This window comes from Ictidomys tridecemlineatus, chromosome 11 (assembly GCF_052094955.1).
Source record: "Ictidomys tridecemlineatus isolate mIctTri1 chromosome 11, mIctTri1.hap1, whole genome shotgun sequence".
Taxonomy (NCBI): Eukaryota; Metazoa; Chordata; class Mammalia; order Rodentia; family Sciuridae; genus Ictidomys; species Ictidomys tridecemlineatus.
Window position 1 is genome coordinate 87,684,860 of NC_135487.1, and position 15,639 is coordinate 87,700,498.

The 15,639-nt window shown below is 33.7% G+C and overlaps 1 protein-coding gene, 1 long non-coding RNA gene and 1 pseudogene across 18 annotated transcripts in view; 1 reads left to right on the forward strand and 2 right to left on the reverse strand.

The window, feature by feature from the left end:
- LOC144368182 (uncharacterized) overlaps nucleotides 1–15,316 on the reverse strand; it is a 275,404-nt gene extending 260,088 nt beyond the window's left edge. For all 9 annotated transcript variants that reach the window (XR_013427963.1, XR_013427958.1, XR_013427962.1 and 6 more), the window contains exon 1: nucleotides 15,185–15,316. This is a non-coding gene — a long non-coding RNA (uncharacterized LOC144368182). The remainder of the gene's footprint in view (nucleotides 1–15,184) is intronic.
- Nucleotides 4,880–6,763, reverse strand: LOC101975828 (uncharacterized; annotated as a pseudogene).
- Nucleotides 15,317–15,413: 97 nt separating the features above from the next.
- Nucleotides 15,414–15,639, forward strand: part of Rnpc3 (RNA binding region (RNP1, RRM) containing 3) — a 56,762-nt gene continuing 56,536 nt past the window's right edge. For all 9 annotated transcript variants that reach the window (XR_013427953.1, XR_013427954.1, XR_013427955.1 and 6 more), the window contains exon 1: nucleotides 15,414–15,605. Coding sequence is in view for 2 of the 9 variants with exons in the window: in XM_013364674.4 (XP_013220128.1) it covers nucleotides 15,414–15,605 (192 nt within the window). In the remaining 7 variants the exon portion in view is untranslated. The remainder of the gene's footprint in view (nucleotides 15,606–15,639) is intronic.

The following is a 15,639-nucleotide window of genomic DNA, read 5'->3' on the forward strand; positions in this document are numbered from 1 at the left end:
TATGCACCAAACAGTGGAGCATCTACATACATCAAACAAACTCTTCTTAATTTCAAGAATCAAAGAGATCCCAAGGCAATGAGAGTGGTTGACTTTAACATGTCTCTCTCACCATTGGATAGATCCTCCAAACAAAAACTAATAAGCTATAGAACTAAATACAAATATTAATTTAGATTTAACAAATATGTGTGTGTAAATAACATTTCATGCATGTATGACTGAATACACTTCCTTCTCTAAAAGAAGAGAGCTCCTTCTCTAAAACAGATATTTTAGGCCACAAAGTAACTCTTAGTAAATACAAAAAAATAGAGATCACAACTTTCATTCTATCAGATTGTAATGAAATGAAATTAGATATCAATGATAAAATAAAAAATAGAAAATACTCTAACACCTGGAAACTAAATAATATGCTATTAAATAACCAATGGATAGCAGAAGAAATCAGGGATGAAATTAAAAACAAACAAACTTAGAAGTAAGTGAGAATAGTAACACAACATATCAATCGCTGGGACACTATGAAGGCAGTGCTAAGAGGATAGTTCATTGCATTGAGTTCATTCATTAAAAGAATAGAAAGTCACCAAATAACCTAACATTACATCTCAAAGCCCTAGAAAAAGAAGAACAACTCAACACCAAAAGTAGTAGAAGGCAGGAAATGAATTAATATCACAGCCAAAACACATCAAATCACATGAAATTAAAACAAAAATAATTTCAAAATAATCAATAAAACAAAAATTTGGCTCTTTGAAAAATAAAATTGAAAATTCAAATTACTAAAATTTTTTAAAATTATTTATTTATTTACATGAGTATTATTATTATTATTATTATTATCATCTTGCATTACAATTCTTAATATACCTTTATACCACAGTTTACCATATCTCTGCATACAAGATATGTTGACAGCAAATTCACATCTTCATACATGTATTTTGTATAACCATAAGGGTCTCCTTCCACCATCCATGCAATTTCCCTTCTCCCTCCCTTTCCCTCCCACACCTCTTCCCTATCTAGAGGTAATCTTCTTCCCATGATCTTCCTCCCTACCACATTTTGAGTCACCCCCCTTATATCAGAGAAGACATTTGTCATTTGTTTTTTTGGGATTGGCTAACTTCACTTAGCATAATCTGCTCAATGCCATCTATTTCCTGCAAATGCCATGATTTTATTCTTTTTTAGTGCTGAGTAATATTCCAATTCTTGATAATAATGGAAATATCACCATGGACACTACCAAAATTCAGACAATAACCAAACATTACTTTGAAAATGTATACTCTAATAAAATAGAAAATCTTGAAGACATCAACAAATTTCTAGAGACATATGACCTACCCAAATTTAATCAGGAGGACATAGAAATTTAAACAGATCAGTTTTAAGCAATGAAACAGAAGATGCCATTAAAAGCCTATCAAAAAAGACAAGGACCACACAGATTCTCAGCCAAATTCTACCAGATCTTCAAAGAAGAACACACACCAATCCTTCTCAACTGATTCCATGAAATAGAAAGGGAGGGAACATTTCCAAACTCTTCATTATATGAAGCTAATATCATCCAGACACCAAACCAGACACAGAACATCAAGGAAAGAAAATTTCAGACCAATATCCCTGGTGAACTTAGATGTAAAAATTATTGATAAGATACTGACAAACTACATAGAAAACACATATCAAAAAGACAGTGCACCATGATCAACTGGGGTTCATTTCAGGGATGCAAGTTTCGTTCAACATATGGAAATAAATAAATGTAATTAATCACATCAATAGAATAAAAGACAAGAATCATATGATTATCTTAATAGATGCAGAAAAAGCATATGACAAAATATAGCATTCATCCATGTTCAAAACACTAGAAAAACTAGAGATGGTAGGAATGTAACTTATTTTAAAAGCTTTAGATGCTAAACCCAAGACCAACATCATTCTAAATGGAGAAAAATTGAAAGCATTCCCTCTAAAAACTGGAATGAGAGTGGAATACCCTCTTTTACCATTTCTATTCAGCACAGTCCTTAAACTTGTCAGTATAATTAGACAAAAGAAATTAAAGCCATATAAATAAAAAAAGAAGAGCTCAAGCTATCCCTATATGCCCATGATTTGATTTTATATTTAGAAGACTCAAAAATTTCACCAGAAATCTACTAGAGCTCATATAAGTGAAAAAGTAAAGTATCAGGATATAAAATTAAACACCCATAAATCAATTGTGTTCCTATGTAACAATGATGAGTTAGCTGAAAGAGAAATTAGGAAAACTCCCCCATTCATAATAGCCTCAATCAATCAATCAATCAATAAAATACTTGGGAATCAATCTAACAAAAGAGGTGAAAGACCTCTGCAATGAAAACAACAGAATGCTAAAGAAGTAAATTAGAGAAGACCTTAGAAGATCTCCCATGTTTTTGGATGGGCAGACATTAACATTGTCAAAATGGCCATACTACCAAAAGCACTATACAGTTTTAATGCAATTATAATTTCAATAAAAAATTGAGATACTTAATATACTTTTTTTAGAACTTCATCTTCAAAATCTTGTTTGTATTTTCCATTTAACACCATTTTCAGAATGAATAAAGAAACTGTGGTATATATACACATGGAATATTATTCATCATTAAAAGAAAATAAAATTATGATATTTACAGGTAAATGGATGGAGTTGGAGAATATCATGCTAAGCAAAATAAGCCAATCCCAAAAAACCAAAGGCAGATCATTCTCCCTGATAAGTGGATGTTGATCCCTAATGGGGGGAGGGAGGGAGAGGAAAGGAGGGTAAACGGGGGCAGGAATGATGGTGATGGATATTATTACCCTAGGTACATGTAAGACTGCACATATGGTGCTATGCTACATCATGTACAACCAGAGAAATGAAAAGTTGTGCTACTATTATGTACAATGAATCAAAATACATTCTGCTGTCATATATACCTAATTTAAATAAATAAATAAAAAATACCTCAAATTCAAGTGATCAACATGTTGCTAGTTAATTATAATATTAAGACAGTGCAGGTCAAGTTCCCATTTCTATATATGATTACAGTCACTGCTTTTCTTTACCCATTTTTTAAACATTAAATGCCTACTATGTGACAGGCACTAAAATAGATAGAGGTAGGATGGGAATGCGCAAAATCTGGACACTCTGTCATAAGTTTATCAATACATTATAGTGTATTTAATATCCCAATGTGTAGAGCCTTGGCAATATCCACAAATTGTAATATTTACGCTTTTGAAAATTGTTCTACTCAAACTGTCTATAATTTCATCATTAATTTTCATTAGAAGAACATTAAAGAAATTTTTAAGTACATAAAAACTCATAAAAGAATTGCAAAAACAAAACAAAAAATGCACATGCAACATTTAGTCATCTCTTTAAAAAAATATATTTTTTAGTTAGAGGTGGACAGAATATCTTTATTTTATTTTTATGTGGTTCTGAAAATTGAACCCAGTGCCTCATGCATGGTAGGCCAGCGTTATACCTCTGAGCCACAACCCCAGCCTTAGTTGGCCATCTTTCTACCAAACTTCTGATATCCTCCTTTTTGCTTTTTTTTTTAAAGAACTTGTTACTGGGGATTGAATGGAGGGATGCTTAACCACTGAGCCACATACCCAGAACTTTTTACTTTTTGATACAAACTCTCAGTAAGTTGCTGCAGCTGGCTTCAAACTTGTGATCCTCCTGCCTAAGTCTCCCAAGTTGCTGGTGTTACAGGTATGTGACAACATGCCTGGTCCCTATTTTGCATGAACATTTAAAGGACTTTCCAGATATCATAGTATATAGTGTACAGAAATTTCAGAATTTATTCCTACCAAAATGCATTTTGCATAACCAAATGCTATTTTTCACACCCAATGAAAACATAATTTCTTATCTACTAGTACGAATATTCCTATTTCCCCAATTGTTGTGAAATGTCACAACCTGAAGAACCATTCTTTCATTGCATTTGATATGTCTCTAACTTTTTTTCAATATCTTAGGAGTCCTAGCTCCTTTTTCCAATATCATTTTATTGGTTGAAAAGCTGGGTTACTTTTCTTGTAGAATCACCCACATTTAGATTTGTTTCTTGTTGTGTCATGTCATTTGTTATTCCATTCCCTGCTTTCTCTAAACTTGGAGTTGGATCTTCAAGCTTAAATTCAGTTTCAATATTTTTGGTAACATGTGTGTATTTTATTGCATCACATTGGGAAGCACATAAGATTTTCTTGTACTACTTCTGATCAGTGGATTCAGATGCTGTCAACCTGATCTGTTCACCATAACACTCAAGTCAACCTGTAGAACTGGTTCTATATCCATTATTATATGTTACAAGATGTTTTTTTTTTCTAATAGAACTTTCTAATTCTATAATTCTTTCTGCATTCATTAGCTGGAATTCTCTAACAAAGAACTTTACCTTATCAAAGTTTGGTTTCCTTAAATACAGTTTATATAGAAATTACAAGCTAAATGACTTTTCTTTCTTTTCATCCATTTTCAGCATGAGCTGGTGCCCTGGCAAATTTCAGAGGTACACTACACAGATAGAAGAATATGGATGTTAAAAGGTAAAGCCAAAGGCCTTTCACATTTAGTTCTTTAACAAAGTTCTTTTCTAGAGTGAATTTCCTGTAGTTTAACTTGGTTTGATTGTGAAGAAAGGCTTCTAGTCATTAAATTAACAGATTGTTTCCTTTAAATAACTAAGTTATGAGCATGAAGCAAAAGGGATTTTACATTCAAAAATTTTCCTCTAGGGTTTATTTTCTAATGCTCCTTAATACTATATTCACATTTGAAGGATTCTTATAATTATTAAGTTACATTATGAATTTGCTGGTAGTAAGTAAGGTGTGAATGTTGTCTGAATGCCTTCTTGCATTCTAAACATGTTTAATGTTTCTTGCCAGAATGAATTCTCTAGAGTTGCATAAGCGGTGCATGAAATCTAAAGTCCTTTCCACATTCCTTACAGTCATAGGGTTTCTCACCAGTGTGAATACTCTGATGTTGAATAGTAAGAGCAATCTGAAAGTCTTCTCACATTCCTTACATTTATAGTTTCTCACAAAAATAAATGTTCTGGTGTTGAGTAAGTTGTGAGAACAGCCTAAAGGCCTTCCCAGATTCCTCACATTCATAAGGTTTCTCTACAATATGTGAATGCCTTAATGTGAAATAATTTCTTTTTGTTTTTAATATATATTTTTCTTAGTTATAGATGGACAAATACCTTCATTTTGTTTATTTTTATGTGGTGCTGAGAATCAAATCCAGTGCCTCATGAACGCCAAGCAAACGCTCTACCACTGAGCCACAAACCCAGCCCATGAAATAGTTTCTGAGTAAGATGAAAGAACTTCTCACATTGCTTGCCTTTGTAAGGTTTCTCACCTGTATGAATTCTCTGATGAAGAGTCAGGTTGTAACCACAACTAAAGGTCATCCCATACTCCTTACAATCATAGGGCTTCTCACCAGTGTGAATCCTTTGATGAAGTTTAAGTTGTTGCCCCACTGCCTTTCTATACTCCTTGCAGTCATAGGGTTTTTCACCTGTATAAAGTTTGTGATGGATTCGAAGGCCAGTACTGCAAAGAAAAGCCTACCCACATTCCTTACACTCACAGCACTTCTCATCAATGTTAAGTCTCTAGTGTCGAGTAAGATATGCATACTGTTTAAAGGTCTTCCCACACTCCTTATACTCATAAGGCTTCTCACCAGTGTGAATCTGCTGAGTAAGTTGTCCCTGCACTCTGAAGGTCTTCCCAAATCCCTTATGTTCATAGGGCTTCTCACCAATATGAATTCTCTGATGTACTGGAAGGTCTGGGCTACATGTAAATATCTTTCCACACTTTTTACATTCATAGAGTTTGCCAGATGTATGAATTCTCTGATGTCTACTCAGGCCTTGTCTAAAGGCCTTTTCACATTCTTTGCATTCATAGGGTTTCTCACAGGTATGGATTCTCTGATGGAAAAGTAAGTTGTTGGCGTACTCTAAAAGCCTTCCCACATTCCCTGCATTCAGAGTGCTTTTCTCTATATACAGTGCTTTTCTGATATACAGCAAGACATGTGAGTTTTCTGTAAAGGGTGTGTTTTTTTTTTTTTTGTCACTTGCCTTTTTCCTCCAACATTTCATATTCAGTCTTTTTCAAAAAAGAAATAATCAAGGATACAACTTTTAATTCTTTCCATTATTTCTCACTGAGATAAGTTCATTTCATAAATACCGTTTTCTTGAAATAACTTTTTAGTGTCATATTTAGATTCCAAATCTAGGTTCCATCTTCTTTTTACATCTATCACAATCATCCAGGGCTTTTTCCCTTGTTCCAGCAGAGTCATCACATCTACTTTAGAAATGGAACATCAAAGTGCTGAATTGCTATAGTTCTTTAAAATCACATCTCTGTACAAATTCTTCTCAGAGGAGTTCAGCTATTCCCAACCCTCATGAGAAAAGCCTACAGTCACATCTCTGAACATCACCAAATCATAAGCCATAATTTTAGAATTTCAAGAAATAGTCAGCTTTCCACAAGGTTCATTTACTGAAGGAGGAGAGTCCACAGAGGCCAGAGAATGCTCAGTCCTCACTGGTCCCTGAGAGCTGCCCAACCCCAGATTCCACAACTCGCTCCTGGAGAGTGTTCAGATTGGCCCACCCTATTTAAAAATTTTGTGAGTAATCTCTATAAATGTTTTTGAGAATAATTAATATAAATGAATTTAAAATACAATTATATAAAAAAAGTTCTTCCTCAGTTTACTTTATGCTTACTTGAAAATATATAGTTGTACCATATATTATGCCAAGATGTTGTCTTTGCTGCTAATTTGCCAGATAAATATGAGTGAGATGAATGAAATTCATTAAAGGCAAAATGTACATAGGTAGTTTGAGGCTATAAAGTTAGTACATTAACATATCTATTTTGTATAAATCTTAGATGATTTGATATACACATATGCTACTAAGGACCTTTTATTTTTATCTATTTTTAAACTTACACATAAATGCATAAAATTCATACAAATTGTTAGAATAGTGTGATGATTTTATACAAGTATACATTGTGTAATGCTTAAATCAGATTAAACATATTTATCTCCTCAAACATTTATCATTACTTTTTGGTAAATTTTTTAAAAATAATTTCTTCTAGCTTTTTGAAATGTGCAGTTTATTACTGTTATCTATGTGCAATAACACCAAAATTTGTAATTTGAAAAATAATTATCATCACACAAAAAGATGTAACCTGAATATTGCTAAAAATTTTAAGGCAAAATCCATAGTATAAATGGTAATATTTAATTTTTACAAATACATGTAATATAGGTAGAGTAAGAATTAGAATTATTCCAAGTTATTAAAAAAAACTTTATCAGTGGTTGGTTGTTTATACTTTTTTTCATTTTGCTAGTAAGTATAAAGTTTCAACAATAAATATTAACTTTAAAAATAATAATGTATAATTTCAACTGAGTTATAATTATTTTTCAAAACTGGTCTTTAGGGTAACTAAGTCTGGGATATTTTTGGGACATAACGTAGCTGAAAAACATACTTGCATGACACCTTCTCCTTATAATAGCTCATCTCATGAAATCCTCCCTGAAGCTGGATTATAAAATAATTTCACGAATTACATTTGAAGGAGAAGTGGAAATGGGATAGTAGGAATAGAGAGGAAGCTGAAGTCAATTCTAAGTCTCAAAATTAATACTATATATTCCCATGATATAAGAAATCACTCTTGATGAAATGTTTCCTTCCATTTTGAATCATTTAAGCTGAGAAAGATTATCAGTATGTTTGAATCCCAGCTACCATCATTAATTGTTTAACTTGAAAAATAAAGAAAGAAATTTAATGTCAGTAATTGAAATATGAGAATAATCTATAATCACTTTTCTTACTAAGGAGAGGTGTTTGTATCTCTGCAAAATTAATATGCTAAAGTTCTAATTCCAAAATGATGGCATTAGGAGAAGTAGCCTTTGGGGTAAAGATTAAGTCTTGAGTATATTAGTGTCCTTACAAAAGAGGATTCAGAGAGCTTCTTTTCCCCTTCTACTCTGAAGACATACTGAAAAGATGCCAAGAGACCAGGAAAATACTTCACCAGATCCTGAATCTGCTGGTGCCTTGATTTGGACTTATTAGCCTCCTAAACTGAGAAAAATATATTTTTGTCACTTATAGATGCTTAGTGGTATTTTGCTAAATCATCTCAAATGGACTGATTGAAACAAGAGAAAGGGAAGGGAAAAAGTTTCTTTTAGTCAATAATATGCCACATCCAGGAATAAAAAATAAAAGAATATTTAAAACATTTTTAAAGTCTACATCATTAAGTGGCTATTATTTCAAGAAATTAATAAGAACATAATGACTCTAAATACTACTATAATGAAAACTATTACTGCTGTCTTAAAATGCTATTGTTCATTTTGATATTTCCATCATTTGAATATACATTGATAAATGTAGCTTACAAAAGCATATGTGTACACACACACATACACACACATACTTTAACAATTATAAGTAACTTATATATAAAATTTTGATAATTCAAAAGAAAAACATTTAGAGATTGGTTATTTCATCTGTAGGCTACTGAATACTTCCTTATACTAAGAAACTTGTTTGTTAATCTTACTACACAAATATGAGATTGGACATGAACAAAAGCAATGGCCTAGTAATTTATTTTCCAAAGATGGCACATGGAGAGTTGGAAGAGAACAAAAAGCAGTATAAGCTTTACATCAAAATCAAATGACCAATAATCCAAAAATAATGGCAGAGTTCTTGCTCAGTAATGGAGCATAGCAAGGATATGATAAAGAATAATTTATGTTCCAGTCAAAATTAGAAAATATTTTGGAACAATCAGGTAAAGGGCTTGAGACTGAAAGAACTAGGAAACAATACATAAAGATTTCTTTCTAACATTGCTTTTTAAATAGAAATTAAATTACTATAGTAACAAGAGATTAGTGGAAATAATAAATATCACTATGCAAAAAATGAACTATTCAGGAGGGTTACAATATAATGGAAAAGCAGAAATATCATATAAGCCACCATTAGTTATGACTACACTTTTAGCCTTTTATCATTTAAGTAATCTATAAAAACATGTATGACAATTTCCCCTATTTCAGCCCTGCTGTCTTTAGTTTATGAGGGCCTAGTGCTACTAAAACGTTCATTTTCCTAGGATAAGGCTTCCATCTAGTGACAATGGATGGTAACTACAGAAAATGGTAATGTGCTTTATGTACACAAAACACCTGTTGGTGTTCTTAAATTTTAAGTCATTTTTTAATTAATTTGAAAAATATTCATAGAGTTCCTATTATAAGCAAAAATTTGGAGATTCAATTATGAAAAATTAATGTTATACTAAAATTCTAGTGAAAAAGAATGGTTTTTTAGTCAAATAATTACCAATTAAATATAAAAACAATAAATATAACTTCTATAGAACTTTTATGACACAGAATCTTTGCCATACTAATTCACTTACTACTACCACTAAGCCTATTAGGCTGGACACTATCTCCAATTTACAGATTTGAAAATTATGGCAGAGTAGTTAAGTAACTTCCTTTATATATACAGTAGAATACGAATATAAACCCCGGTTGTATGAAACCCCAAATTTGTTCTTTTAGTCATTTCTAAATGAAAAATTGAAAGACTGATAAATGAAAAGATAAACAAATGATGAGATTTATCCATTCAATAAATATTGAGTATCTACAATGTGCCAGGTACTACTTTTGGCCTGAGGATAAAGTAGCAAACATGATAAAGACTAGCCTAATGGAGCTTATGTCTTAAACATGCACATACACAGGCATTAGCATGTACTTTGTAGGCTGTTATAGTACAAGAAATTAATAAGGCAGGATAAGTGATTAGGGATGGGTACATGAGGAAGGCACTGTTTGCAGAGTAGTCATGGAAATCCTCTGTAAGGAAAAGACATCTGAATAAGGATGAAAAATATGAGCATCTGGAAGCAGAATACTAGAAAGACAGTGAATGCAAAGGCATCAGGAGGAATTCCAGTTAATTGTGCATCTCCACCTCCACTGCAGCAAGAATGACTAAATGACTAAATCTCATGAAGCAGCATAGTAGGATAGGAGATTTTAGAAGTGCCTAGAAAGACTTCATAGGACAACATAAGTTCTTTAATTGGTACTGCAACATTCCAGATAAAGGATAAAGATTAAATTGAATAAACAATATAAATTTACAAATGATTATATGGGAAACTATGTAATAACAAAACATATAGGATATGAAAGGAAAGACCACATTTAAATAAGGATTAAGAAAATCATCACCTAGAGGGTGGCATATGCAGCATATACGAGTATATAGAAATAAAAATGGATTTTCAAAAAGAAGGAAATAGTTCAATTTCCCTGCAGCATGAGGTGAATATAAGAGTAAAATATAAATTAAGGCCAATGGAAGCACTCAAAGGATTAGGAAGATAAAATTAATCCCTCCTTTATTTTTTATTTCTTCTCTTGGCCTTATATAGCTTCCAGGAGAGTACTGTAACAACTCAAGTTATGTACTGGTTTCCATCTAATATGGTACTGTACATGTCATTTTAATGTCTTGGAGAGTGCTGGGCACAGAAAATGTTCAAAATTTACTCTTTAATCTTCTTATAGACCACCAGACAATAACAGATCCATGGATTGACAAAGTTAGGTTTATTAATTTGTTATAGTAAGAGAGTCTGCACATTAGAGTAATGATGGGGCATTTTGCAAAACAAAGGAAGTGTTCCAGTGTTCTTATGGTTTGAGAGTAAGGTACAAATGAAATTTAAATGAATAGTTCTTTGATAGGTTAAAAGCAAAGGAGGGTTGTGTTAGGAGGAGGCCAGGACTGAAAAGTGAGCATAGGGTCCTGTTTTCTCGAAACTACAGAAATGAATGTCAACTCTTGGTCTGAAAACACATTACCTGAAGCTTTGATTTGAGAAAGAAACAGGCAACTACTCTGTGTCATAGTGCTTACATAGTTCAGCTTCCCAGTAATGGTGAAAAGTTCCCATCTCATTAATATTTTAAAAATGAGGTTTCTGATAATCTATGGATTTAGAGAATTAAGTTTTTCAGTGTTGTCACTGTAATTAATTAACAAAAGAATTTTTGTAGCTTTATATATTGTAGCTTTTCAATATATTTGAATTACTAAAGCATGATTTTAAAACATGTTTTGCTGTGAAGCAGGAGCATAACTATCTTGGGAATGAATGAGGAAGAAAGCAAAGGAACTTAGGTAAATTGGGGACAAACCATTTGTTCAGACCACTTGTAGGCTAGAACTAAGATTCTGGAGCTTTCCTGGAAACTGATAGTCTGGCCAGAAATATCACTTAAAGAGACAGCTGGACTCACTCTATGTGACCCCACCCAAGGAGTCTATCTGCTGGGATGAATGACTGCAAGTAGATGGAAGCAAGAACTAACACAGAATTATGGGTGTCAATCAGAAAGTTCATCACTGATATCATGAAACTACATGGCATAAATTCTTCAGGTCCCTCTTAAGGAACCTATATATTTAGTTCCCATGAATAGCCAAGAGAGAATTTACTCCCTATGCCCAGAGAATCTTGAAGCAGAAAGAGAAGGTGAAGGAACAGAGAAAGCAAGGGCTATATCTCCCACCCTGCTGCAGTCCCTGAGATCAAAGGACATAATCCTAGAAGCAAGATTAGTATTTGTAATTGGATTAAAAGTGAATTCTAAGTAGTTAATTGTTTTAAAAATCAAATGAATAGGAAAGCTAGGGAATATTATAAGGAAGAGAGATCCTCTAGAGCATGTTTGAAGCTGTAAAATAAAGTTTTTGTTTCTTCATTTTTTTGGTAGCCCACTAAGTTCAAGTAATTTAACCATTCAGTAAATTAGTGACATACAGGTGCTTTTACTTCAATGAAATACATTTGAAAAAATGCTGAAACAAAAAGCATATATGTACATTTTATCTGAATAAATAAATATTCAGTTGCTTTTCCAAAAGATTGTGACAAAAATTTGCCCACATATGCACATCAATATTTGATTGACTATACCAAATATTTTCCAGTTTGATAGTTATAAAGTAATATCTTCCTGTGGAATGGAATCAGTATTCACTTTACTACTGGTGAGGCCAATCATCTTCTCATCTAATAATGGCTCATTTATAATTCTCTTTTGGAAAATTACCTGCTTATATCCTATACATACTTACCCATTAATTCTTTTCCAAAATGTTTTAGTGACCTATATTTTCTGACACTTTATCACTTGTTTATATATTTTTTTATATTGAGAGGGTGGTCTAGCTTTATAGTTTCACAGAAAGGCTATTTATGCTAGTACCATTTATTGGCAGAAGAATTGTCTTTGAATGTTTAATATATTTCAATTTTTTGATTGATCAATAAACACTTAAATGTATAAGCATATATGCAGGTAAATATCCATTTGGGTTGCATGTTTTTAAAATTCTGTATGCTAATCAAATCAATCCCTAATTCCAAATGGACTTAAGCAAATATTCTAGAACAGGGTGCTACTTCCCTACCTTTTATGGATTCTATATCCAAATACCAGAAATAAGCAAGTCACATTATATTATAAGAGGTTGATTTTCCTTGCAGTAGCCAAAATTTCAGGAAAATTATACTTTTGTTCATCTGGTATTTAAAGGTAAAGAATAAACCTATAAACAACTATGTGTGAAATTCACACACAATCATCTATAAAAAATAACAGCATAATAATGACATATTACATTTATCATAATTTTACAAAGAAATATTTAGCCTTGTTTCTTAAAATCATCATACAAATCAATGAATATATAATACCTGATTGCCAGCAGAATATATTTTATTTCTTGTGAGTTATAATAATTTACATGCTTTAACATTCAATGATCATCAAACTATTTGTAAGATTCTGTGTCAATGATGGGAGAATGGGGATATGAATATATCAATTCCTGTCTTCAAGGAGCTTACCATTGATAACAAAATCATTTTTATACATGTAACTATAAAAAAGCGTAAGTATGATGACTTCTATGCTAGATGTAAAAAGTACTGCAAAAACCAAGATGAAGATATTGTACTTTGGGAAAAAGGAAAACTCTTTGATGGTGGTTATTTTGAATTAAGTTACTAAATTTTGAGATAGCAATAAAAAACTAAAACATTGAAAAATGATCTCTAGGGCTGGGGTTATGGCTCAGTGGTAGAGCACTTACCTAGCATTTGTGAAGCACTGGGTTCATTCTCAGCACCACATATAAATAAATTAGTAAATAAAGTAAAGGTCCATTGATATTTAAAAAAATATTTTTAAAAATCTGATCTCTGGTCTTTTAGCCCCTGTAATATAGAGAAGACAATGGAAGAGGTAGAGAGGGTGTTGGCTGACTGTAAACAATTTAATGAGGTCATATTTAAACAACTGAAAGAAGGAAGCTAATCAAGTAAATAATTGTGAGAAAGTATTCCTGAGTGAACAACAAGTGCAAAGATCTGAGCTGTGGGTCTGAAGAGCATAAGAGCCAGGTCATTGGTGGTCCACAGCAGTGTAAAGGAGGTAGAGAATAGATATCAAAAAAGTAATTTGCTGGTGAGCCAGATCATGTCAGTTCTTATAGAACAAAGAAAGAGCTTCATCTTTTTCTCTGAAAAAAAGCCAGTAGAGAATTTTGAGGATTTAACAAAATCATTCTGGTCTCTGTGATAAAAATATATTGGGGAGTTTCTCTTTAATCATGATAAATAGGCTTTGCCATTGTAAAAATAAATACTAAACTACTAATGTATTTAACATAAAAATCTTATTTTCTACTTATGCAAACTTGAGTGGGAGTCAAGCAATTCTACAGGGCAGTTGGCCAGTTGTCACTTACATACTGACTTGTTATTCTTGGCAATATTTACCTTGTAGTTCTACCATCTAAACATGACCTACACACACACACACACACACACACACACACAAAAAAAAAAAAAAAAAAAAAAAAAAGCTTCCATTGGTTTACCCTAACACACAGCTACAAAAAAACAAAAAACAAAAAAACATTGGTTACCAATTTTTCTTCAGATAATCAAGTTTCTTACCAAATGCTAAGGCTATCTCTGACTACTGAAAATTTGGGGATGAATTTTTCTCCCCAATCAGTGCTCCAGGAGAACAGAACTGACAGCATAACTTTGATGTATTGTTACATCTGCTACACCTCTCACAAGCACCTGTATAGCAAATAAAAAGACCAGGAAGAGGCATTCCAGTGCTCTACACTGTAGCAGCTGCACCTAGGGTGGTGCACCTGGGGGGCTGGATTTCTGACCTTCACTCTATTTACTTTATAGGCAGAATACTGGATCAGAGTGTCGACTTGGAGTCAGACTACAAAGGATCAAATCCCACTTCGTGTATTAGCTGTTACAATCCCCTTTTACATCAGTGTCCTCAAAAAAAGGGGGGAAGAGTACCCACATTATGTGTGTATGTGTGTGGGGGGGTGAATGAGTGCTTGAGCATGTTTAGTTATGAGGATATCTCTTCCTAGAAGCTGATAATTCTCTGAACTGAACACTGGCAGGCTGTATGCTCCTGTTAATGCAAGGAAATACTTTCTGTCCCTTACACGGAGTTCTCCTGTTGACACAGACACTAAGTGTCTACAGATCTGACTACAGAACCCTCTGCCTTTGGGTTTTACAATCCCAAAGTGTAAGGACACACCCCATATTTCTGCAGAGTTAGCCTCCTCCAGAGCCTGTCACAGTCACTTCCTCAAGGCTGGGATTAAGAGCCCAGAGAGCAAAGGCTCCAGAGCGCGCGCCCGCGCGCGCGCGCGCGCACAAACACACGCGCATTGGCGAGTCCTTCTGCCCTTTAGTGTACACATGTTCTTTTATTTACGTGACTCGGGGGTGTTTGTTTCTCCTTTAATTATGACTTTTAAAAATAATCCTTCTATTTCTCAGGGCCAGTTTTTCTTTATAGTACCTTCGGCAGCTACCTGGCATTTAAAACCTCTTACTTTACCTTCGCCGTAGCACCTCCTACTTCGGTTTGTGGGAAGTATCACCGCCGAGGGCCCGCGCGGCCGTGGCTCATTATCGCGAGAAGGAGACAATCTCTCGCGGTGTTTCCTTGTTTCCAGAATCCTTAGCGCGAAGCGGAAAAGATACTCATTTATCTCAGGTTCTGTTGATGCTGCAGTTTTGACGGAGGCTTCTTCCGTGTGTTTCTTCTGTTTTTTTCTCCAAGGGAAATGGCGGCCTCCGAACAGCCAATGCCCATACCGAGAGGATGCCCAAGCTCCACGTCGCTCTCCCCGCCCCGGGGCGACAGAACCCTTCTAGTGAGGCACTTGCCGGCAGAGCTGACCGCGGAGGAAAAAGAGGACTTGCTGAAATACTTCGGGGCGCAGTCGGTGCGCGTTCTGTCAGATAAGGGGCGACTGGTAAGGATGCACTCCGCCGATTCTTCCCGGAAGG